General features: G+C 33.8%; 1 protein-coding gene across 3 annotated transcripts in view; it reads left to right on the forward strand.

Annotated features, from left to right (window-relative positions):
• PPP2R2A (protein phosphatase 2 regulatory subunit Balpha) overlaps positions 1–14,308 on the forward strand; it is a 45,009-nt gene extending 30,701 nt beyond the window's left edge. For 2 of the 3 annotated variants that reach the window (XM_039876148.1, XM_039876149.1), the window contains exons 3-9: positions 341–506; positions 6,119–6,231; positions 6,928–7,105; positions 7,941–8,105; positions 8,931–9,100; positions 11,181–11,272; positions 13,310–13,589. In XM_039876148.1, coding sequence (XP_039732082.1) covers positions 341–506; positions 6,119–6,231; positions 6,928–7,105; positions 7,941–8,105; positions 8,931–9,100; positions 11,181–11,272; positions 13,310–13,589 — 1,164 coding nt within the window. Of the gene's footprint in view, positions 1–340; positions 507–6,118; positions 6,232–6,927; positions 7,106–7,940; positions 8,106–8,930; positions 9,101–11,180; positions 11,273–13,309 lie in introns of all 3 variants that reach the window. The other variant, XM_039876147.1, reaches the window with a different exon arrangement.
• Positions 14,309–24,407: the final 10,099 nt, after the last annotated feature.

The following is a 24,407-nucleotide window of genomic DNA, read 5'->3' on the forward strand; positions in this document are numbered from 1 at the left end:
CTCATTGAATTTTTACTTCTTAGATAAGCAGCCTTATTAAGGATGCTCAGACTCTAATCAGTATATGTCTCTACTATTTAAAATACAATGGTAAATTAGTAATCAAATTGATCTATATTTCATTGTCACTTTTCCTGGTGAATTGGGCTGAATTATTAAGCTTTATTTAGCTTTTCCTTTTTTTCTTTTAAGCTTCCTTATTTATTCCTTCAAAGCCTTTAAGTATATATTTATATTTAAATAAATCAACCAGAATTTGCAAGATATGTTTGAATTGATTACATTGACTATTTTGAAATATTTCTCATCAGTAGTCCAAATATTTTTGTTTCTATTTTAGAACAAAATCCAATCTCATAGCAGAGGAGAATATAATGTTTACAGCACCTTTCAGAGCCATGAACCAGAGTTTGACTACTTGAAAAGTTTAGAAATAGAAGAAAAGATCAACAAAATTAGGTGGTTACCCCAGAAAAATGCTGCTCAATTTTTATTGTCTACCAATGGTAAGTGAAAGTTTTTCTTTTCATATGCCTTCTATATACTCATGTTTTTAACACACACAGTTTGTAGTGAAAAGAATGGGCTTTACCAGTGGATTTAGGTCAGATTCTGTTTCTGCCACTTCTTGGCCGAGCCTTGGGCAGGTTACTGACACTGAGTCTAAGTTTTTTCCTCTGCAAACTGGAGGTAGTAATATATATATTATAGTATTGTTATGAGTAATGTGACAATTCCAAATGTACATAATGCATGCTCAGTAAATGTTAATTTGCTTTCTTCCTCCTTCGTAAGTGTACCAAAATTCTCCAAAGAGTATTTCAAAATGTAAATTTAAAATACTCTCTCAAAGGATGGTCCCCATTCAAGGACACTCTCTCTTCTTACCTGGTCCTTGCCTGTATGGACACAAACTGGAAATGACATACCGTAGCCCTTTCAACAAGCCTCACATCTGGAAGAAGATTCTTCTTCTAATGTTTTGCTTGCTCAGGAAAAGTTATTAAATGTGGGTTAGAATTGCGTGGTGACTCTTACCAAAATTTAAACTCCTTTATTACAAGTCAAGAGTTGGGTCTTTTGTTTGTTTTTCTAAATTTTTTGTGTGTGAGTTGTTGTAACTTGGTTTATTCTTGGGGGCTGGGGTCTGAAGAGTCATTAGAGTGATCGAAGGGTACTTTCAGATTCTGGATAGCCATAGTCTGTAAAAATTTAGATTAAAACTTTTTCAAGGCTGGCACAGGGTTGGGGAAAACCTCTTATTTTCTCATCCTTCACTATTCATAAAAGCAGATTTTAGCACCTGGACCTTAACATTCTTTACCATTTGCAGAATGTAAATTCAAGTGACCTCTAGGTAGGGTGACATGGTAAAAAATGCTGAGGGCCCCTTTCCAGTTTAGGCCTCACTCACCACTCTCAGTATCGAGTTCTTGGAAATGCTTTCCACAAAATGATGCTACTCTCTGACACTGTAGATGTTTGCTTCCTCTAGCCCATTTTTCTGTTCATCAGAACTTTCCCTAACGAGCCCATTGAAACTTGTACCCTCTACCTCTCTCTTTTCACACAAACTGCATTCTTATTATTATTAAAAGAAAAACGAATAGAAATAACAGCTTATAACTTAGAGCATCATAGATGGAGTACTATGTTTACTCATGTCATATGTTGACTCTAATCTTGGTTCAGTTTTAATTTATATGGTAAACTACATTATTTCAAATAGCACTTCGGCTACTGTTTTCTTCTTTGACACGAAATAATACATAATTATACACTTATGTAAAAGCAACATAAATAATACATTTATGTTGCTTTTACTTTTGGAAGTAAATGTCCCAGGGAAGTGTGCTGTTACACATTTCATGTATTGGAGTATTCGTAACAGTTTGGCAGTTCACTTCTTACAGGCTAAATCATTTTACTTTTAATAAAGGGGAAAATTTTAAAATACAGGCTGAAATAGAATAGTGTAATGAAGCCCTATAGTAATACTCATCACTCAGCTTCAACAATTCTGTTATCAGCCAGTTCTGTTTCTCAGATACTTCTTCCCTTTCTTAGTATTATTTGAAAGCAAATTCAATTTCAGTTTATTTATGGATTAAAGCTTATATATCTTTCAATTCCCACCTTATATATATATATGCATGTGTCTTCCTTGCAGGCTTTCATGTCCTCCAGTGTGGTTTGAAACAAGACAACATATAACCAGATGAGCCTTTCTAGACACCTAACTCTACAAAGGCTCAGTGTGGGAGAGACACTGGGAATTCCAGTGGTTGGGTCAGGGGTTTGCGAATCTATATAGTTCTTTTCTGTAGACAGAATGAACAGTGTCTCCCAAATAGATTACTTTGTAAATTCGAGAAATCATTGAATAATAATAAAAGTTATTTTAAAGGAGACTACACAATGCAGTGTAGGTTTTTGTATATTCATTATTGTTATTGTTGTTAATGAATGCTAAATAAAATACAGTATTTGAGGGTGGCATTATTTTTTTTGGTGCTAAAAATAGAGTCCAATGTGGAAGGATAGAACAGGTATTGCTGTGTCTGGGTGTGATGGGATAGGAAAACAGATGGGAGGAATAGGACTGGAAGTATATCTGAAAAGCTTTATTTAAAAAAAAAAAAAAAAAAAAAGAGAGAGAGAGAAGGCAATTATGGGGAAATGTCAACATCTGTTAAATCTGAGTAATATCTATTATTTTGTATAGTTTTCTCTATGAGATCTAGCATAATAATACCCCTTCCCCCAAAACGTGTAATGGGTCTTTATACTCATAAAAACATTAGAAACTGCTGTGGGAAAATGGGAGAAAATATGGGAGAAAATGTGATCAAATGTTTCAGTTTTGATTCACTGAAATTAATCTTACTTTCATCCTTGCATTGGCTTTCCACGATCATCATAAACAGTTCAGTGTTTCTCAGATCGTTTTTACTTAAATAATTTTATAGCCACCTTTTATAACTTTAGTTCATTTAATGTTTTTCAAGTGATTTTATTCTTTCTCTTTAACCTTCTTTTGCTTTTCTCTGAATTCTCAATTCCTCCATGTTGCAAAAACATCCAACTCTAAACTGGTGACCATGGGTCTTGAATATATGAGTAATACAAAGTTTACTCGTAAGTAGGTGTTTTAGCAGTTTGTTAATAACTTTTTTGGACCTTATATAAAGCTGCATTCCCACAGAAGAAACTCTTGGTAGCATAGTTTTCCTTGCCCCAGCCCTCTACTGGGACGAAAGAAAACATGGAGACTTTGGACTTCTGGAATACTTGTTTAGTTAAGAGTGTTGGCAGTGTAGGGAATCACATAGAGTAGTACTTAACCCTTTGGAAGTAAAATTTTTTTGAGAATTTGAAATCCCCTTCACAGAAAAGTGTGTAAATTCACATAATCGTGCATGCAGTCTTATAGAGTTTGATTATTCTCATCGTAGATGTACCGGTGGGCCAAAAACTCCAGGTAAAAAGTCGTCACTGTAGAGCAGCACATCAATTTAAATTTAATTTTATGTTGTATTTATTTAAAATTTTTATTTATAACCTGCCTTGTCCTCAAGCATTACATTAAAATTGTGTAGTACTTCTGTGTCCTGTCCTGTGTTTATGCTAAAGTTTTTTTACCCTGTTATGTCACAAATTGTATGTACCACTTTAAAATTTTTGAAGTTTAATTTGTTTAAAAAAATATTTGCCCAATTTTTCATGAATTTTTAAATTTTCTTCTCATTTAAATTTTAATCTCATTGGGAAGTTTGATAAGTATATTGTAGATTTCTTTATCTGGACTTTTAATAAGGTTGTTGAATTTGAATAAGCCATAAGACAGTTATGGGGATTGGGTCGAGGGGGCTTGTCATTCTCATCATCTTTAGATGATAATTTCTCCCAAAATATAAAATTTAGACTTGATTCATTTATATTAAGATTTGGGCACAAGTGAAATATTCTAAAATACATAATTATTTATCTAACTTATATAAATACATACAAATTAAATAGCACATAAAAATGTGTGTAACAACTGCACAATAACTAGAAACGTGATTTCATAGGGCTTAGGTGAAATACTAGATTACAGATTAGTAGAGTTAGCCATTTTTCTGTTTACACTTCATCTTTGCAGAGGACATCCACAGGGGCAGCTGGCTTACTCTTCTCCACAAGGCTGAGAGAGGTGGCCAGACTAGAGGAGTCCCTGCTACCCGTGTGTATGACAGAGTTTTTAAAATGCCTTTATATACTTTTTAAAAATTGTATTATGCCCATTTTCTTATGAAAGATTATTAAGAATGATATTTTTATATGAGTGCAATTTTAGGATTATTACAATGTATTAAATATGCATGAGTTCATAGTGATATAAACAAATGATTCATTAAACAGATAATTGAGGAGAAGGGATGCTTCTTATATATGTGGAGAATTCATATATGCGGATAGATGACAACTCCTCACAGAGAGTGTAACTTAATTCTTCCTTTAAGTCAGGGGTCCCCAACCCCCGGGCCATGGACCAGTAATCCATGGCCTGTTAGGAACTGGGCTACAGAGCAGGAGGCGAGCAGCTAGCAAGGGAAGCTTCGTCTGTATTTGCAGCCGCTCCCTAGCCCTAGCATCTTGGCCTCAGCTCCACCTCAGATCATCAGGCATTAGATTCTCATAGGAACATTGGTCCCTGGTACCAAAAAGGTTGGAACCTCTGCTTTATGTGAAAACTGGACTTAATGACTCACTTCCAGACTATTAATAGAGTATGGCAAGTGGGAAAATAGTAACTGCAGTGAAGAAACCTGACACATACTGTCTTAACCAAGAGATCAAAGTTCAGTAACATCACCAGCAGAAGAGTCCTGTTGATCACACATACCCTCACTTCACCTCTCACGCTCTTCCTAAAGTCTCATGATTCCAGTCTGGTTGAGGAAACAGCAGACATATCCAGTTAAGGTATTTCTACAAAATACCTCACCACTGCTTCTCTAAACTGTCAGGATGATGAAAATAAGGAAAGTCTGAGAAATTCTTAAAGTTAGACGGAAACTTGACAACTAAATACAGTGTGGTTTGGATTCTGGATGGGATCCCAAAACAAGGAAATTAGTAGAAAACCTGGTGAAATCCGAGTGTAGTCTGGAATTTAATTAATAACTAATATATGATGTTAATTTCTTAGTTTTAACAAATGTACCAGATTGCATGATATGTTGACATTGGAAGAAACTTGGGTGAAGGGCATATGAAAATACTCTGCTACCTTTGTAACTTAATTCAAAAATAAAATTTATTTTTTAAAATAGTATATATAGAGAGAGAGTCAAAAGGAAAGTTAAGTTTATTAGAAAAGGGCTAACACTCCACAGAGTGTGATCTCCTGTCAGAGGCAGAGAGTGAGAGAGACAGAGTAAAGAATACTGAGAGACAGTGAGAGGGACCTATATATTCTTGATACATAAGAAATTTGTCTTGAAGGACTTGGGGACGTATGCTTTTAATCGGTCAGTTTTTTTCCGACCCTTTTACTGCTTATGAATCCCTAATACAGTGGGGAAAGATAGAAAGAATTTGTGAACTCTGATAGGATTTGCTAGGAAGTGTGGGGCCAAGAGAGATAGATATTCCTTACCATAATAATTAGGCTATCCTAACTAACTTTGTTACTTGTTCTCTTTTCAAAATTAAATATCGAGTATATATATGGATACACATTTGTGTGTGTGTGTGTGTGTGTGTGTGTGTGGTATATATATATATATATAGAGAGAGAGAGAGAGAGAGATGTGTTTATATACACATAAATTTTTCCCCTTTAGCAGCTTTATTTTTAAAGGATAAAGACCTGGTTGTGACTTGATTTTGATATCAAATAGAATTTTATGAGTTTCATTAATATAAATTTGCAGTTTCTATCCTGTATTTCCTTGTTATGTGTTTTTATTTACCTAGTAATAAGAAATTTGTTATAAGTCTGATAAGAGATTTTGTTCTTGAGATTTTTTTTAGGTGAAATATGAAATGGCATGTTTAAACATACCTTAAAATGTTTTCATTCTATCAGTATTACTCTTTTTTTTGAGGACGTTGTTCATTGTCTCCCTAGATAAAACAATAAAATTATGGAAAATCAGTGAAAGGGACAAAAGACCCGAAGGGTATAACTTGAAAGAAGAAGATGGAAGGTATAGAGATCCTACTACAGTCACTACACTACGAGTAAGTACATAAGAAAATTTCTAATTTCTAATTTCGATAGTGTTTTGTATTCATATTACATATTCTAGATCCTGAGCAGAATTTGAATAATTAAGATAATTACCATCTGCCCCCTCCCCAACAATTCTGTGACTAGATAGGACACTAAAAACGCCTAGTTTAAACAGACCCTGACCCACACAGAGGTCTCACTATGGCCAGGAGCAGAACTGGGACTCAACACCAGACTGCTATAATTCTGTGCCACTCTTTTGCTCTTGTGGTTTGAATATCAGCTATTACAAAATTAAGTTTCAGGAGATCAGAAAAGTAGAAATGGATCAAATCTTCTCGAGTTCACCTGAAAAATATCAAGAGTTAGACCCACTGGGCTAATTTCCTTTTTAGTTACTTTAATTTTAACCATAAACACTTAATAACTTTGCAAGTTTTTCAAGCAAAAGATTGTTACTAGGAAGAACTGCAAATCCTAATGTATTGCTATCTGGAAAAGAAGACAAATTGTTGAAATTATTAATTTTTCCTCTCATTTCAACACTTTGAAGGATAAACATCAGTTGTTCTTAAAACTTAAATATGTATATTATACTGTTTTATGCTGTCTCAAAAACTAGAAATGAAATGTTCTGAACCTTAAATGCTATTGTAAACAATGAATATTTTGTAATGACTGTTTTTCATGTGTCTTATTGACAGGTGCCAGTCTTTAGGCCCATGGATCTAATGGTTGAGGCCAGTCCACGAAGAATATTTGCCAATGCTCATACATATCACATCAACTCAATTTCTATTAATAGTGATTATGAAACATATTTATCTGCAGATGATTTGAGGATTAATCTTTGGCATCTGGAAATTACAGACAGGAGTTTTAGTATCCATTTGGTTTTGTTTGTTTGTTTTTGTTTTGTTTTGGTGGTATGAAGTCAATAGAAATATTTCTCCAAACCCCATTTCATTGTTTATATTACCCTCCTGAAAATCTTCTGTGCATGTACAAGTATGTGATATATAAACATATATACCTGGCACACACATACACTATATACATATAAATATAGAGATGTATATAGGTAGTTTTTTTAAATATATATTTTTAAAGTTCTTGATAAATGTTAACAACTGTTACTACTACTGTTAATGTATTTCTAATACATATCATTTGAAAAATTAACACTTTGCTATAATTTATACTCTAACAGTATATAAAAGAGCCTGTGTCCCTATACTTTTACCAGTCTGGTGAAATGTCCTCTTGCTGTTTTGATTTGCATTTCTTTCATTATGAGTAAATGAGCTTTTTTTCATATTTATTAACCATTTATTTATTCTAATGTTTTCATTAGAGTTGCATATTTTTATTTCCCTTTGTTTTTAAAGCATTTTTTAAGTAAATTAGCTCCATCATTGGTACACTACTTTCTCTTAATATTTAGGAAGATAAACTTATCTTTATGGCTTCTGGGATTTGTATCATACTCAGAAAAACAGACTTCTATATTCTAAAATGATTTAAAATTTGTCCGTATTCTCAGATTTTTTTTAGGCATTAAAAGCTTTGGTCCCTCTGGGATTATACTCATAAGGACTAGAATGCAATTCAAAATTAATGCTTGTGCTTTAGCCTATGAATGAATTTTTAGACTTGAGAATTGTAAAATTATGTTTACCCTTTCTAAGTGGAAATTCCTTAATAAAATGCTATCTAGATATTGTGGATATTAAGCCTGCCAATATGGAAGAGCTAACAGAGGTGATTACAGCAGCAGAATTTCATCCAAACAGCTGTAACACGTTTGTATACAGCAGCAGTAAAGGAACTATTCGGTTATGCGACATGAGGGCATCTGCCCTCTGTGATAGACATTCTAAATGTAAGTTAATTGCATCTTTTTTTTTTCCCCCCAAATGATAACATTTTCTCTTTGTCTGAAATTAGCCTCAGACATTGTAACCACATGTCCATAGGTTTAAAAGTGTGCTCAGAGCCTGATCTACCCTTGGTCAGCTGCTGACTGTACAAGGCATCGTACGTTATTCTCCTGGAAGAACATAGGTGGCTTTCTCAGGGGCCTGTCTGTTGATGTCCTAGTGGATATATTTTTAATGGAAAGTTTCATTTTAGTAACTTGGGGTGAGGCTCTCCACCCCTGTATTCAAGTAGAGCAGTTCCTTTCTTTTCTTCCCTCCCTCTCTTTCTGTTTGAACTTCCCAGGAAGATTTTTTCTGAAAAGAGTTTTCCTTGGCTTAAAAAAAAAAAAAGTTTGAAAAGCACTGGGTTAAAAAACATTAAGGGGTTGCATTATTATCTTCATGTTTTAAATCTTTTTAAGACTTGGTACATAACTTATCAAAATAATTTTACCTGTCCACTAAAAAATAAAATGATATGAATTTGGTGAGGATGGTGTGTTTCTTGTGGCGATAGTGCAAAGTCAGTGAGGTATACGCAGAACCTACAAACCTCGGTCTCTGGAGTGTAGCACGTACTTCCACACTTTCCGTTTTAGTGTTTACGTCATTCTCTTAAGAAACTTTAAGGGAGTTTACAGCCAGAGAAGTGTTTTTCAGTTCTTTATTAGCCTGTCATTTTTAGCTTCCTGCTAGGAAGTTTGTGAATTGTTTCAGCAAATGCCTTATGCAAGCCGGAATATGATACAAATTACTTTATTTATTTATTTATTTTTGCTTGTTTTTAGTGTTTGAAGAACCTGAAGATCCCAGCAACAGGTCTTTTTTTTCTGAAATCATCTCCTCTATTTCCGATGTAAAATTCAGCCATAGTGGTCGATATATGATGACTAGAGACTATTTGTCAGTCAAAATTTGGGACTTAAATATGGAAAACAGGCCTGTCGAAACATACCAGGTATTTGCAGTTTTATCTTTCAGTGATCATATACCCTACTTACTTTCAAGTGTTTATAGAGAAGAATTTTGTATAATGTGTTAATCCTTCTACGGTGTTTTTTCACCATTAGACTTTTTTCTGCAGAGGTCCATGAGTGTGTTGCTTTTCCTTATGTTAAATGTATATATACTTTTATAGGCTGTGTTGTCTATTCAGTTTTGCAGTTAAAGTGTGATTTTGCTTCAATATCACAATTTGGTTCAATATTGACAACTTATTTCCCCTGCTGCTTATCTACATTTAAGTTGAGGAAGGAAGCACACCCTCTATTAAGGTTTGGAGAGAGAAAAGGATTGGGGAGAGTGGCCAGTCCTAGTCGAGTTGTGCTGGTCGGAATATGTGTAGTAGTAGTCGAACTAGAGCCTAACTTTAGCATGCCAAGTTAAAGGCACTGGCATTCTGCCTTTTGTCTGAAGACTCTTGTCTAAAGCTAAAGGAAAGGGGCTTGAAAGCCCAGCACGTTGGGCTTTAGAGTTGCCTCTCCTAGGATGTCAGTTCTGAATTTTCTCCTTGTCAGCCAACCGCTACCATTGATCCCTAACTTCCTCTTCTAGAGAAGAAATGAAGATGCACACAGTTGGGAACAGGTGAGGGCGGCAGAAACTTGTGTTAGGCCCTAGGTTGTTACAGAGTAGAAAACACTTCAGAATTGATAAATGGTACCTTCTTAATGTTGTGTGTTCTCAATAAAATTAGAATGGTAGTTCTCAAACTTTTCAATCCATTTTAACAAACATAAAACCACTTAAGATTCCCCTCAGTGGTGTCTGAAATTTTTAAAGCAAAAGCAAAGAATGCAGTACTACTGTCTTCAAATTACATTTATATATAACTGCCAAGATTCTCATTTGTCTCCTAGTGATCCTCACCACCACCACCACCCCACTACCATTGAGAATAATTGATTTGAACTTTAACTTCATTCCCTTAAATTGTTTGATGAGGAACTTTGTACATGCATTCTAAAACTTTTATGAATTGTTATGATTTACCTAATTTTGCCTGATTGGCAGTTTTTCTGCCTATGCCAAATTAGATTAGTGATTGAGAATAGAGTCACATCATACTCAAATGTAGCATATGCACATTCAGGTATTCTTGTTGCATTTGTATAGGCATCTCGCTAAGCTGTGTGTGATTGAAGGGTAATTTTGATCTTACTGATGTTTTGCCTTACATGCTCGCTTTTAATCGTAACCCTGCATGAGTTGCACTTCCTTTGTGTTAACAAATTTTCACTTGATGTCACATAGACATGGCCTGAATCATTCCACTAAAACTTGAAATGGACACTTAAAGTGACTTTAGGTTGTTTCATAAAGAATAGAGAAGTCTAAGCATTTAGAAAGTAACTACTCTTTTCTATCACTTCTTTCGAAAGTTCTCTGCAAGTGAAAATGGATAGTGAAACTCCTTTTTTTCCATCTAATCACAAGAAATACTTTGAAATTTTAAAAAAATGAAATGTATCATTTCTTAGGATACGTTTTAAATGAAGGATTTACTTTTTAGTTTATCCCTTTGTGAACTAGTGAGTAAATGTAGAATTATATTTCAAAAAAAACAGAGGTACATTTTCATTAGTTTTTGATATTGTGTAAGTGATATCAAGTGATATCAAATTTTTTAGTGATGCATAATTTATCACCAGGCCAGGGCTCCAGTTATTTGCCCAGAAAATGGTATTTAAAAAGAAGTAAAACACAGTATTGAGTGTTTTTTAGCAGCAATTTATGGACTGAAAGCCAAGTGTTAGCATTTTAAATATTGTTATAATATTCTTTAGTCTCTTCTCTGTGACATTTTCAACATTTTCTGGCCTAAAAATTTTAGTCAAACTTATAGAGAGTACATGTGCCATGCCCAGAAGGGTACTTTTTTTGGTCGTGCAATAGGAAAAATGTGTGTTCACAGAAGGGAGACTCATGTCTATACACACCTTTTCTTTAAAAATACAGACTTGTTAATTATCAGTTTCCTAATTTTAATTGGTAGGTCTTGAGATGTAAACTAAGAATATACTTATGTTTTTCCCCAGGTGCACGAATACCTCAGAAGTAAACTTTGTTCACTGTATGAAAATGACTGCATATTTGACAAATTTGAATGTTGTTGGAATGGATCTGATAGGTAATTGATTTTAATTTGAACTTCTCATTCAAATGTAATTTTGTTAGAGTAAAGAAATTTACTGTATTATCACTCCTGGTATGTTTGCTATATTCACTAAAAATATGGCAGACTTCTTTTAGACTGATATAAATTATAAATCCTAACTTCATACCCCCTAACCCCCGTGATTTTCTTGAAAGAAATATAGTAATCTTATAGCAATAGTGGCATATAAAAAAAAAATTAAACATTGTGTTTCATTAGTATTAAAATACACAAAAAGCTCTAGACATCACAAATTATGATTTAAATATCTTTAAATTTTTCTCTTTTGTGAACCAGATCAATCATGTTTGACATGCCAACAGAAGTTATTTCTCTTAACATTTAAATTTTTTAAAAAATTATCTCAAACTTAGAGAAAATTTACAAGAGTAATACAACTCTTATTTAGCCTCAGCTCATGTTCTTCTTGTTGCTGTTTGCTGTGTCAGTCTTTCCTGTTTATTTTTACATTTACACACACACACACACACACACACTCTCTCTCTCTCTCTCTCTCTCTTCAACAAGTTGGGAGTAAACTCCAAACTTGATGTCCCCATTACCCCTAAATTCTTTAATGAGTATTCCTAAAAGACACTCTTCCTACCTAACTCTAGAGCAGAAAAATTCCCATCGATGCACTACTTGCATCTGACCCACAGATCCCATTAAAATTGCACCAGTTCTGACATTTAGTTATATTTCGTTAGTCTCCATTAATCTAGAACATTTCTTCATTCTTTCCTTTTTTGTGACCTTAGCGTTTTTGAAAAACACAGGCCAGTTATTTTACAGAAAATTTCTTAATTTGAGTGTTCGCTAATGTGTCCTCATGATTAGATTCAGGTTACACATTTTTGACAGGAATACCACAGAAATGCTGACATAACAACACCTTTTAAAATTTACAAATAGCCATAGATTAGGTGTCTTTATTTATTAAAACCTCAAAAATTCAGAAAACATGGGGATGCCAGTCCGAATTACATAAATCATTTAAAAAGAAATACAGTTTTATTACCTACAGGTACATGCACGAACTTGAGTTTAAAATGTCAGTTGTTTTGGAGTGAGTTGATATTACTAAATAGCTGATAATCATTTGTATTTAATAAATGACCTGTATAATGTATAATATTTGTAATAGAGTTGTTTTCACACATTAAAGTTTCATAGTATCCTATAATCTTATTTACAATAATAATTTAAAATATTGTGAGAAAGATGTAGTAAGTAGTAATAGCACCAGACCCTTTCTAAATTATTAATGGTTGTGAAGCTTTGTTTATCGAGATATTTAGTAAATGTTGAGCAGTGATGGATAGCAAGTGGGCCTGACAGATGTGTCTTGGGCAGGTTAAGAATTTGGCACCCGTTTAAACTGATACTATTAAAAATATGTGTCAAAAAAATTCTGCTCAAATTTAGTGTTACAGATAAAATGATTTTCAGTTCACAAAAAAATGTATATGCTACTTTTTAATATTCAGAAGCAGATTTGCTATAAATATAAGATGTGATTATCCAAACCAAACAGTGTCCTGAGAACACATAGCTTATAATTTAAATCATAAAGCAAGCCTTGGTTTCTTATGAACCATATATCCCATGCTTTGTTGTTGTTGGTTCTGTTTGTTTGTTTTGGTTTTAGAGCTTGTGAATCCCACAGTTGGTTGATATTTCTAGAAGATGTCTGGTCTAGTTAATCGCATAGTCTGTAGTTGCACAAATATTGAACAAAGACAATTCAGTACTATTAAGAAGCTTTATTTGAGGCTGCTTTCAACTTTGGTGATACTTTTGGTAGTCATGAAAGGAGTCATTAATAGAAAATCAAGTTAACTACTACCATATTTATGGGTTGTTGGCACCAGCCCTCACCCTAAATTCTAATCTGCATGAAGTAGCTGTTTCTGGTAGATTACGAGGCTAGATTCCATCATTGAATCATTTTACTAAAAACAAGCCCTTATCCACTTATTTGACTGAATGCTCTGTCTACTTTCACAGTGTTGTCATGACTGGATCTTACAATAATTTCTTCAGGATGTTTGACAGGAACACAAAGCGAGACATAACCCTAGAAGCATCACGGGAAAACAATAAACCTCGCACAGTTCTGAAGCCACGCAAAGTGTGTGCAAGTGGCAAGAGAAAGAAAGATGAAATAAGTGTTGACAGCCTAGACTTCAACAAGAAAATACTTCATACCGCCTGGCACCCCAAGGAAAATATCATTGCTGTAGCTACTACAAACAATCTGTATATATTTCAAGACAAAGTGAATTAGGGTTGGCATTCCTAGCAGAAGAGCCCACTTCCTGCTTAGTTGAGATAGTTGAATCTAGCATTCGTACCTAAAAAAGAGAGAGGTCCATTGTGGTGCCCCTTTCCAGTGTTTGACAATGTGCCATTCGACAACACATTTTTTATAGCTACATGGAGAAAGCTCTGTGGATTCATCACTTGGTGTTCTCCATGTCTGCTAGCCATTTAGGTAAGGGTAGGGCACTTTTAATTTAAATGACTTCTTGCACCATCTTGCCTAATGGACTAGATTGGACTGTATCAACATTGATTTACTCCACTTTTTATGCCTTCCATTGTGATGACGTCAAACACAGTGAAAGCCTTCAGTCATGCTTATGGGATTTAATTGTGTATCCTCATTACTGTATCATTTGTGGGGTACACCCCTTCCCCTTTTTTAAATTAAATACAGCTCATTCTTACTGTGGCTTGTAGCATTCCTCCTCTTCTGGCCTCCTGGACTCTTCCCCTTCATTTCTCTTACCCTTGCCCCCTCCACCCAGTCTTGGTGGTGGTATATTAAAAAAGGAAAGAACGAAAGCACACAAAATGAGTCAGTTTGGGGTCAGTGGTAAAGGGGGTATGTGTTGCGAACAAATGTTTTAATAACAGTTGGCTGTAATCACTCCTTGCCGTGTCTGGCACTGAAAATAAGGAAAAAAAAACTACTACTGAATAAAAGTGACAAAGAATGGAGAATCTGGTTTTCTTTTTCTTTTTAATCTACCTCTTAAAGCCAATATTTTGTGTCATAAATTTGGGCGCAGTGAAAGGAAATGAGTTTCTATTGTTTTATTGGTATTTTTGTTAATTATTTTTAACATGTTCTTTGACATGGAGAAGGAGAGGTATTGGTTCTGTATGAACATGTTTTAAATATATATTGGTATTACTGAGGATTTCAAAATCTAAATGCTACTAGAGTTTTTTTTTTTTTTAACCATAGTTATAAAGGTTTTGGATACATTGTATCTACACTTAACTCATTATCTGTTGATGAAATTGTTGTAAATGGGAACCAAATTTGTAGTTTCATTTTTAAAGACTTTTTACAGTACTTAATTTCATTTACGCCTTACTAAATACTAAGTCAAAGACTTAAACTTTTTTAACAAATTAAAACTTTTTTTGTCATTCAATCATAAAACATAAAAATATCTTCAAGTGATTTACATAGATAAAATTAACACTGCACTAAATATTTTTTTTTTGTATTGCTATCAAATCTGAAATGTACTTTGCCATAGATGTTTTTTCTCTATTTTTGGTTTTCCAAAGCTATTAATATTAAAGACAAACTTTAAAGGTACAGTGTTCGAAAAGTGCTTAATGGACTCCAACAGCTGCCTCAAATGAAAATTTAGTGATCTGTATATGACTACATTTCCCTAAGTGATGATATCTTGTCCAAAGATAAAGAGTACCCCTATTTTATATAGGTAGAATGTACCTTTGTCAATCTTGCAGAAGCTTTAATGGAGAACAAATGGACTTTATTTTTAAAAAGATAAATTGAGTAGGCATTTATATTATTAGAGAATGGTTAGTATACTTTGCTTGAGCAGTAATATAACAGCCTTGAATTTTAGAGGACTCTGAGTGCTTCTTATGTGTCCACTACCTATTGTTCTTTTCTCATCAGTGAAAAATGATTAAACATTTCAACCGTAAATCCCTCTGCACTTATACAAATATAATGTCTTGTAAGTTAACATTTTTAGCACACAGGAGCAATTTTATGTAATAAAATTACTGTATCTTTTGGACTTAACAAATTTGAATTTGTGTTTAAACACATTGATTATCTGTCTGGTAATTCTTAAAATAATGGCACTTGTACTAATTTATTTGGGGATCTTGGATGCATTCATAATTTGTAATAGTTATTCTTCACACACGGCTTGGAAGTGGGCTAGTCCCTTGCCGCAGGTATCAAACACTGTCTCTGATCAAGTATTTGGCAGAAGACCTTTTTGGGAGTTTGTTTCCCTAAAGTTTGGGTGTAGGTCTCACTATAATACCACCAAACAGCTCTTGGAAGTTTTTTTTTGATTCATCAGTAGCTATGATGATTCTCGTCCATGACAATAAAGGTTAGTTTTTTATATTTAAGAGAAACATTGCTAAAATTAAAATGCCTCTATAAAGGAATGCTATTATAAATATTGTTAACAATATTCTCAAGTATCAATTTTTAATTTCTTTGGTGTAGCCAACTAAGCCCAGCCACTCATCTTCTATGGTCATGGTTAATCTTTTTATTAATAAAAATTATACTTAGAAGAAACTTAGTCTTGTCAAGTTGCTTGTATTCTCCTGTTGACACAAACATGCATATTCTTTCTGATGACCTTTTTTAAAAAAAATTATGGTAGGAAAAAACTTTAATTCTGTTAATCTCCTTTGATCTTTGGTGGCTGGGCAGTAGTTACTTTATAAATCTCTGTATATAAATATGTGTTTATATGACTACCAGATATTAAGCTTTCTTCTGTGAAGCTGTTAGTCTTGAATAAAAATACACTTTCAAATTAAGTGAGGATTTTTCTAAACCTTAAATGTATTCTGGTTACAGTAATTTCTAAAGAAAACTAGAAGTATGAAAACAGGTTCTTTTAGTGTGTAACAGTATTTATGCAAGTAAAGTGTTTATTCATAGAAAATTATGTGGAAGCTAAAATAGTGCTGATAAAAGTATTTTTAGTGAAATATATAAATATAAACCATTACCTTCTTAGGGAACACTGCTTCAGCGTGTTTTTTTTCCTACAACATATAAATTCGAGTGGAAATGTGCACTCCTAGAAGAACAAAATTAACCACCCCTCCCTACCCCCAGCAAAAAAAAAAGTATGCTAGGGAATCAAGTCAATCTACTTTAGTATTTGAGAGCTTTACTATTTTAGGTTGTCTTATCTTTTCAGATGATTAATAATTCAATGTATGCTTGTGTTTTACCATGGTCAAGAAAGATTTTTACACTCCCTTCCCCCGCCTAAAAAAAAAAAAAAAAAGCTTTGGAAACTGACCCCACTTTATTTTGTAATTATGAAGTCAAAACATAACTTAGTATTACTCAAATGCTTAGTTAATTTACAGTCTTGGGGTGTTCTTAAATGCTGAAGATACTTTTTAAGTGTAATGGTGAGTTTTGTCTCCTTGACATTTCATTGCGTATTGATACTAGACTTTGTAACCTATACTATCTCTAGGAATTAAGAAACACCCACCTTACAGGCTTAAAGTGAATAATAACACATGAAACGCCCTCCTTAACACAGTTCCTGTCCAACAGAAAGCACTACAAAGATTAATTTCCTCCAAAAGAAGGAATTTGGCAAAAATAAATTGGCATAAGGGGGAAAGCTAGTATTTTTGTTAATGTTCTACACTTTTGTTCATTAGCAATATGTGAACAGCAACAAGTTATTTGAGGGCTTTCCCGCTAGGGGGCAACAGTTAAGTCTTCAGCATTTACCAGAGATTATTGAGAATAAAGGTTCTGCCTGTGCTGGAAGAGCTTCACAGTTAAAAACCAAATTGGGAACCAAAAAAAGGGGAAGTCCAAAATGTATTTATGCCCAAGTAAAACCACTATTCAACATGACCCTGGAATGAGAACTTGAAGGCCTCGTAATGGAGGGAGAACCCAGGTGTCAACTACGATGTCTGTCCGTGGTCATGTCTTACTGGGGAAGCAGCAAAAATGAAATCGAAAGTTCTGAGCTGCTCTTTCTTTCAGTCATAGGCTACTCAATCTACCCACCCCTATGCAAAATCAGATCCTTAGTGCCATGTTGCCTTCCTCCTGTACATGGAGACAAAGAATTTCATGATGCACATTTATGCTGCTTTAACTTAGGAGTAAATTGTTTTAAAACTTTTCTGAATACAAATTCAGAAAGTATGGAAAAAAAGAAATACCCCACCAGTAATCTCATTACTCAGAAAACTCCCATTCACATTTGTATTTATTCTCTCGTGAGCAACAATTTATGTATATATAAATATGTAATGTGTGTATATATATATATATATATAAAATATAATGGAACCATGTATACAATCCTATTATTATTACAATCCATGTATACAAACCATATATATACATATATATAATGGAACCATGTATATAATCCTATTTCTCTGAAACATGTATCATGAGCAGTTTCCCATATCAAATATTCTCTTTCAGCAAGATCTCCCTGTCCACATAGCCTCACTGTTTATGGAAAATCCATTATTTAAGTCCCTTGTCAAAACTGATACTTGTTTTTATTTTTGCAAATAGAAGTATTAGAACTCTGAACATGCATACCAGTTATGATGTATAAGATTTTTAGGATACATTCCTAGAAACATGGTTGCTGAATAAAAGGATATAGATATATTTAAGATTTGATAGTGTCAAATTTCCCTTCTAACAACTGAAGTTCCATCACAAGTGCAGCAGATCTTTGAATAGTGTCGTTTCATTTTAACATTGATGAGATGTCATAGGAACTTTTATTGATTAGCCTATGGTAAAATTGGTTTTGTTCTATGTTGTATCACGAGGACTTGTTGACATTGAGAGCTTACTGTATACATGATTACCCATAGCTTCACACTCACTAATGGACAGAATCTCATGATTTATCTTCGTCGATTTGAAAAATCAAAAATGATAACCCAATTTGTATTTTCATATTTCCAATCAGATATTAATTTTGATAATCTGGATGCAAGACCTTTACCAGACATGTGCTTTATAAGTATTTTCTCAGTTTGAGGCTTGTCTTTCATTCTCTTAACAGAACTTTTTGAAGAGTTCTTAATTTTCACAAAGTCCACTTTATCAACTTTTTCTTTAGTGCATTATACTGTTGATGTCATGTCTAAGAAATCTGCATAACTTATGATGACAAGGATTTTTTTTAGAAGTTTAATAGTTTCCAGTTTTTACATTTAAATCTGCTCCATTTGAGTTAGTTTTTATATAAGGTACGTATAAAATTATATATTCATTTTTCTTTGTACCTTTGCCAAAAATCAGTTTACACAGTGATAGTCTCTCTCTGAACTATTCCATTAGTTTATATGTCTATGCTATCACCCATACTGCATTGCCTTCATTAATTTAGCTTTATATAAGCAAGTAATCCAACTTTGTTCTTTTTCAAAAGTGGCTTGCTATTTTTGTTCCTTTGCCTTTCCATAACCGTTTAGAATCAGCCTGTTGACAACAAGAACAAAAACACCCACCTTAGATTTTGATGATTAAGAACTCTTGGTTGCATTGAATCCATACACCAGAAAGAGTGGAGATATTAATATTTTGTCCTGCAGTCCATGAATGCAGCATATTGCTCCACTTATATAGGCCTTTGATTTCTTTTATCAGCGTTTTATTTTTTAGTATACAGATCTTGCACATATTGATATTATCTCAAAGTTTGTGTGCGTGTGCTTTTGTAAGTGGTACTTTTAAAACTCAATTTCCCATTGTTCATTGTTAATATGTAGAAATACAACCAATTTTTGTGTATGGAGCTCGTATCCTGACAGCTTGCCAAATTCACTCATGTAGAGTTTTAAGTTTTCTGCTTGGTCATATTATCTGCAGATGATGATTATTTATAATAAATGTTTTCTTTCTCTCCAGTCTGCAGTTTCTCTTTCCAGTGCCTTTTATTTCTTTTTCTTGTCCTGCTGCACTGGTTAGACCTTCCAATCGGTGATGAAAGGAGTCGTGAGATTAAACACATCCTTCTCTAGTCACCAGTATTAGAGGGCAAGCATTCAGCATTTTGCCATTAAGAATGTTACTTGCAGGATTTTCGTAGATGGCCTTTGTCAGGCTGAGGAAATTCTCTTTTATTGCTAGTTCGCTGAGAGTTCTTAATCATGAATGGATTTGATTTTCGTCAAATTTTTTTCTACATCTATTGAAATGGTCACGTAGTTTTTCTTCATAATGTTGATGTGGTGAATTACATTGATCTTCAATTGTAGAACAAGGCTTGCAGTCCCAGAATATTGCTGATTCTTTCACTATTATTTTGTATTTTTGCACCAGTGTTTATGAGGGATACTAATCTGTAGTTTCTTTACCTTTTAATATCATTGTTAGTATAATATTGACCGCATAAAATGAGTTTTCCTCCTTTCCTATGTTATAGAAGATTGTAAGTAGAATTCATATAATTTCTTCCTTAAATGTTAAGTATAATTCACCATTGATGCCATTTAGGCCTCTTTATTGGAAGATTTTCATCTAAATTCAGTTTTTAATAGATTTGAGCATATTATCTATTCTTGAATGAGTTTTGACAGTTTGTCTTTAAAGGAGATTATCCATTTCATCTAAGTTGTCAGATTTATGAGTATTCTTTCATAAACTTTTGTCTTAACCCGGTCAGGCTGCTATAACAGTATAAACTGTTTTTTGTGGTCAAACCAAAAAGTTTATTTTGTTTATGGTTAGAAACTCCTTCCCCAACCTAAAACGAAAAAAAGTTATTTTATGTTCACTTTTTGCATTTAATGCTTTTTTATTAACTATTTTATTCATTGCATTTTCATTTCTATTAATGATGACAGAGCTACTTCATTTTAAATTTAGCAATTAACTAGAGCATTTAATCATTCTAGTTAGTATGTCAGTTGATTTTTTGATGCTTTGTATAATTACGTTGTTTCCAAATAATTTCATTTCTTTTCCAATATTGTATCTCATATTTGACTTTTCTGCTTTAATTGCAGAAATTTTCAAAATAATGCTGAACACAGTAATGCACCACATAACAACATTGCAGTCAATGACACACCGTGCATATGACAGTGGTCCCATAAGATTATAATGGAGCTGGATTTCCTGTAAGAAATGGAAGGATATGTGGTTCAGGAGAATTTTTATTCTCTCTACTGGAAGCAATATCTGTGGGCTGGGCAAGAGAGTCCCTCTCAGAGCACCCCGATTTCGAGTGCACAGACTACATCCCAGTCAGTCGCCACTGACCTGTTTCAGCACAACGGAGTCTGTCCTCTGAGTGCTGCATATTGAGGGGAACCCACAGCCCTCCCAGATCTAACATGATGGTCTTCAGGGTACATTGCTGTAAATTCTTTCTTGATGACCAAAGGTCCTGTCCAAGGACACAGGTCCACAAGAGCTACCTTAACAAATATTAAATGCCACTGCCACTTTAGAAAAAGCTTTCTGTGGTCATGGAGCCAGCCTGTTCCTATACTTCAGAAATGTTTTCAGGTTCTAATAATGTTAAAAACATGGATAAGTTTTATTTCTTCCGTCAATTCAATGCTCGAGAGAGTCCTTTGTGCCAGATAGCATCAATGAAACCAAAAACAAATTTCTAACGTCAAAATATTGAGTCCTCAGTTCTACTCCCTCTTCACATTGAGCCTCTTTTTGTGTGAGTACCACAAAGTTCCTTAATCTGACCATTGTCCAGCATCACATAGCCAAAACCCACGTCACCATGACAATGCCCTCTGTTCCTTTACCTCTCCATCGTGATTTATTCCTACTGATCCTCAAGCTACCTTTTACTCTCTCCGGGCAGTCACTATTATGCTGATCTATGCCTTACCCAGCCAGTTTCTCCTCTATGTTTTCAGTCAGGCCAACTCACATGTCTGCTCATGGAGCAGCATTGACAGCTTCGATGTTCTATATCTGACATTGTTGGACGAACACAAGGGGAAGGCTTGGGGGAGAGTGTTTATAAATCTACAGTTGTGTAGAGTAATTCTTAGGCCTTCATGTTCACTCACTACTGACAACCAGAGCAACTTCTAGTCCTGTAAGTTCCATCAATGCTCAGTGCCCTATACAGGCATATCCTTTTTAATCTTTTATACCATAATCATACTGTATTTTTTCTATGTTTAAAAACACAAACACCATTGTGTTACAAATTCCCTACAGTATTCACTGCAGTAATAAGCTGTACAGGCTTGTAGCCTAGGAGCTATAGGCTATACTATAAGCCGTAGCACATAAGTTTGTGTAAGTGCACTCAATGATCTCTGAGCATGCCAATTTTCTGATTACTGTAAAGCTGTCTCTTTCAAGTCTTAGTCAAACGTCTACTCCTCAGAGAGCTTCCTCAAGACTAAAGCTAGTGCCCTCCCCTTAAGTTAGTCTTGATCACCAACCCCCAGCCTTCTATTTTTTTCATGGCACTTGTTAGTATCTGAAGTTATGTCAATCATTCATAATTATCTGTCTCACTGAGACAGGAAGCTACAGAAAAGAAGGCTTGTCTGATTTCTTAACTGCAGTGATCTGGATCCCAAAACATGCCTGGCACTTAATAAATGCTCAAAGAATATCTTACTGAATGACTGAATAAATATATTCTGCTTTTTTGATTAGTTCTCTATAACCTTGCCCAAGCTATTTAATGCATATAAGCTTTGGATTCATTAGTAAAATGATGCTAATAATGATACTTACAAGGTTCTAGAGGATCAACTGAGGTAATATATGTACAGTGCCTAGCATAGTCCCTGGCACTAAACAGTAGCTGTTATGATGTGGGCATTTTTAATAAGATGTGGTATTTTGTAATGTATTCATTGAAGGAAATTTTCACTGGATAGAAAATTCTAGGTTTAATTTTGTACTTTTAGCACTTTGAAGAGATTCCAGTACTTTTCTGCTTTAGTTTCCAATGAGAAGTCCGCTGTGTTCTTAACTTTGTCTCTATAAATAATGTGTTGTTTTTTGCTTCTGCTTTTAAGATTTTCTGTTTATCGCTTTTTTTTTTTTGCCATGCAATTAAAATGTTCCCTAGTACTATTTTCTTCACATTTTTCCTACTTGGGGTTTTCTGAGTGTTTTGTAAGAATGGGATCATAGTTTTCATCAATTGGGGAAACTTCTTCAAAGAAATTATTTCTTCAGTAGTTTTCTCTGCTCTCCTTTAGGACTCCAATTAAAAGTATGTTAGACTTTTTGTTAATATTCCATAGGTCATTGAGGGCCTGTTCATTTTTTCCCATCATTTTTCTTTGCGTACTTTTTAAAAAATGGATTCTCTTGTTCTGTCTTCTGCGGTATACAATTAGCTGCTATACCCATCTAGTGACTATTTCATTGCAGATATTTTTTTTCTCTAAGGGTTCTATTGTTTTTTTAACTTTCCATTTTTCTCATTTTTTTAAAAAAATCTTTGAGCATATTTACAGTAACATCCTTGTCTACTAATTCCATGATCTTTGTCATTTCTGGGTTCGTTTCTATTGACTTATTTCCCTCTTATTATGGCTCATGTTTTTCTGCTTAGCATATCTAGTAATTTTTTTTATTAGTTTCTGGACGTTTTGAATCATAGTGAGTGTATATTGTTGAACATCTAAATTTTGTTTCCTTTTCTTAAAGGATATTGGGATTTGTTTTGGCAGTTATTTGTAGTTCATCTCTTCAAGACTTGTTTTTATTAAGCTGCATGAAGTTGGCCATAGTGTCCAATATGTCCAATATGGTAGCCTCTAGCCATATTTTGACTGTTGAAGTTTCAATATAAATTATTTAAATGAATTAAAGTTAAGTAAACTAAAAATTCAGTTCCTCAGCCACACTAGACATATATCAAATACTCAACAGCTGCACATGGCTAGTAGTGACTGTTGGAAATCATTAGTGTAGAATATCTTTGAGATAGTTTGGACCTACACTAAGACATGACCTTTCTGGGGTCTCTACTGGGTGTTAAATGAGAACACTCCAATCTGTCTTATCAGAACTTAAATATACCCCTTTCCTGGATGATTTCCATCCCTGGAAATTGTTCATCTTGCAATTCCCCAGACATTCTTTGCTTGTGGAGTTTCACTTTATGCTTGCATGGCTTAGTATCAAAGAAAGTATAAAAGGGATTAATGTGCAGATTTCTTTCTCATGCATTGGTCCCTTCTCTCTAGAACTCTGTCCAACAACTTCCAGTCATCTTACTTCCCTGAACTCAGACCTGTCTCTTCATATCATCAAGTCTGCCAGACCCTGCTTTTGAGTCTCTTTCCTGCTATGGTCCTCACTTCAAGTAGAAAGCCAAGGTAGGGCTTGTTTGTTTTCTTTCATGTATCAAAGTACTATTCTTCCTACTGTGCAAAATCTGAAAACCTCTGTTCTATGTATTTGATCCAGTTTATTAGCTGTATATTGTCAGAAGGTAAGTTTAGTCCCTGTTATTCTGAAATAACTGGAAGTGGAAGTTGTTTCAAAAAATTTTTTTAAAATTTTACTTCCTATCCTAGTGACTTATCCAAAATATCATAGATTTACTTAATATTTCTATCACTATTGCACATGATAATGAAATTATACACTAATTTTAGCAAGACATTCAACTTAAATAGTTATATCTAGGTTCTAACTTTTGTCTAGAAATTTCTTAGACACCATTTCAATCAGTGATGCATTCTTTACTTGTGTTTTCCCATATATATACAATTTTAACTGCATATTTCTTTTATATTTAGACACCTAGATATAAAGTCTAATTCATAAAGAAAATCAAAACCTCCCAGATAAGGGGATGACTATGTATTTTAGTGCAAATTGTGGACAATGAAAATAAATTTGTAATATGTTAACACTGGAATGTGAAGGAAGGTATATATATCTTCAAAAGTTGCAAACTCATTTATTTTAATCACTCTATCACTTTGTTCATTTTAAATATATTATAAAATGATATATAATAAATTCATTTTCTATTGCTTTTAAGCAAATCACAAATTTAGAGGGTTAAAACAACACAAACATCATCTCACAGTTCTGTAGGCCAGG

The sequence above is a fragment of the Pteropus medius genome, unplaced genomic scaffold (genome assembly GCF_902729225.1).
Source record: "Pteropus medius unplaced genomic scaffold, Ma_sr-lr_union100, whole genome shotgun sequence".
Lineage (NCBI taxonomy): Eukaryota > Metazoa > Chordata > Mammalia > Chiroptera > Pteropodidae > Pteropus > Pteropus medius.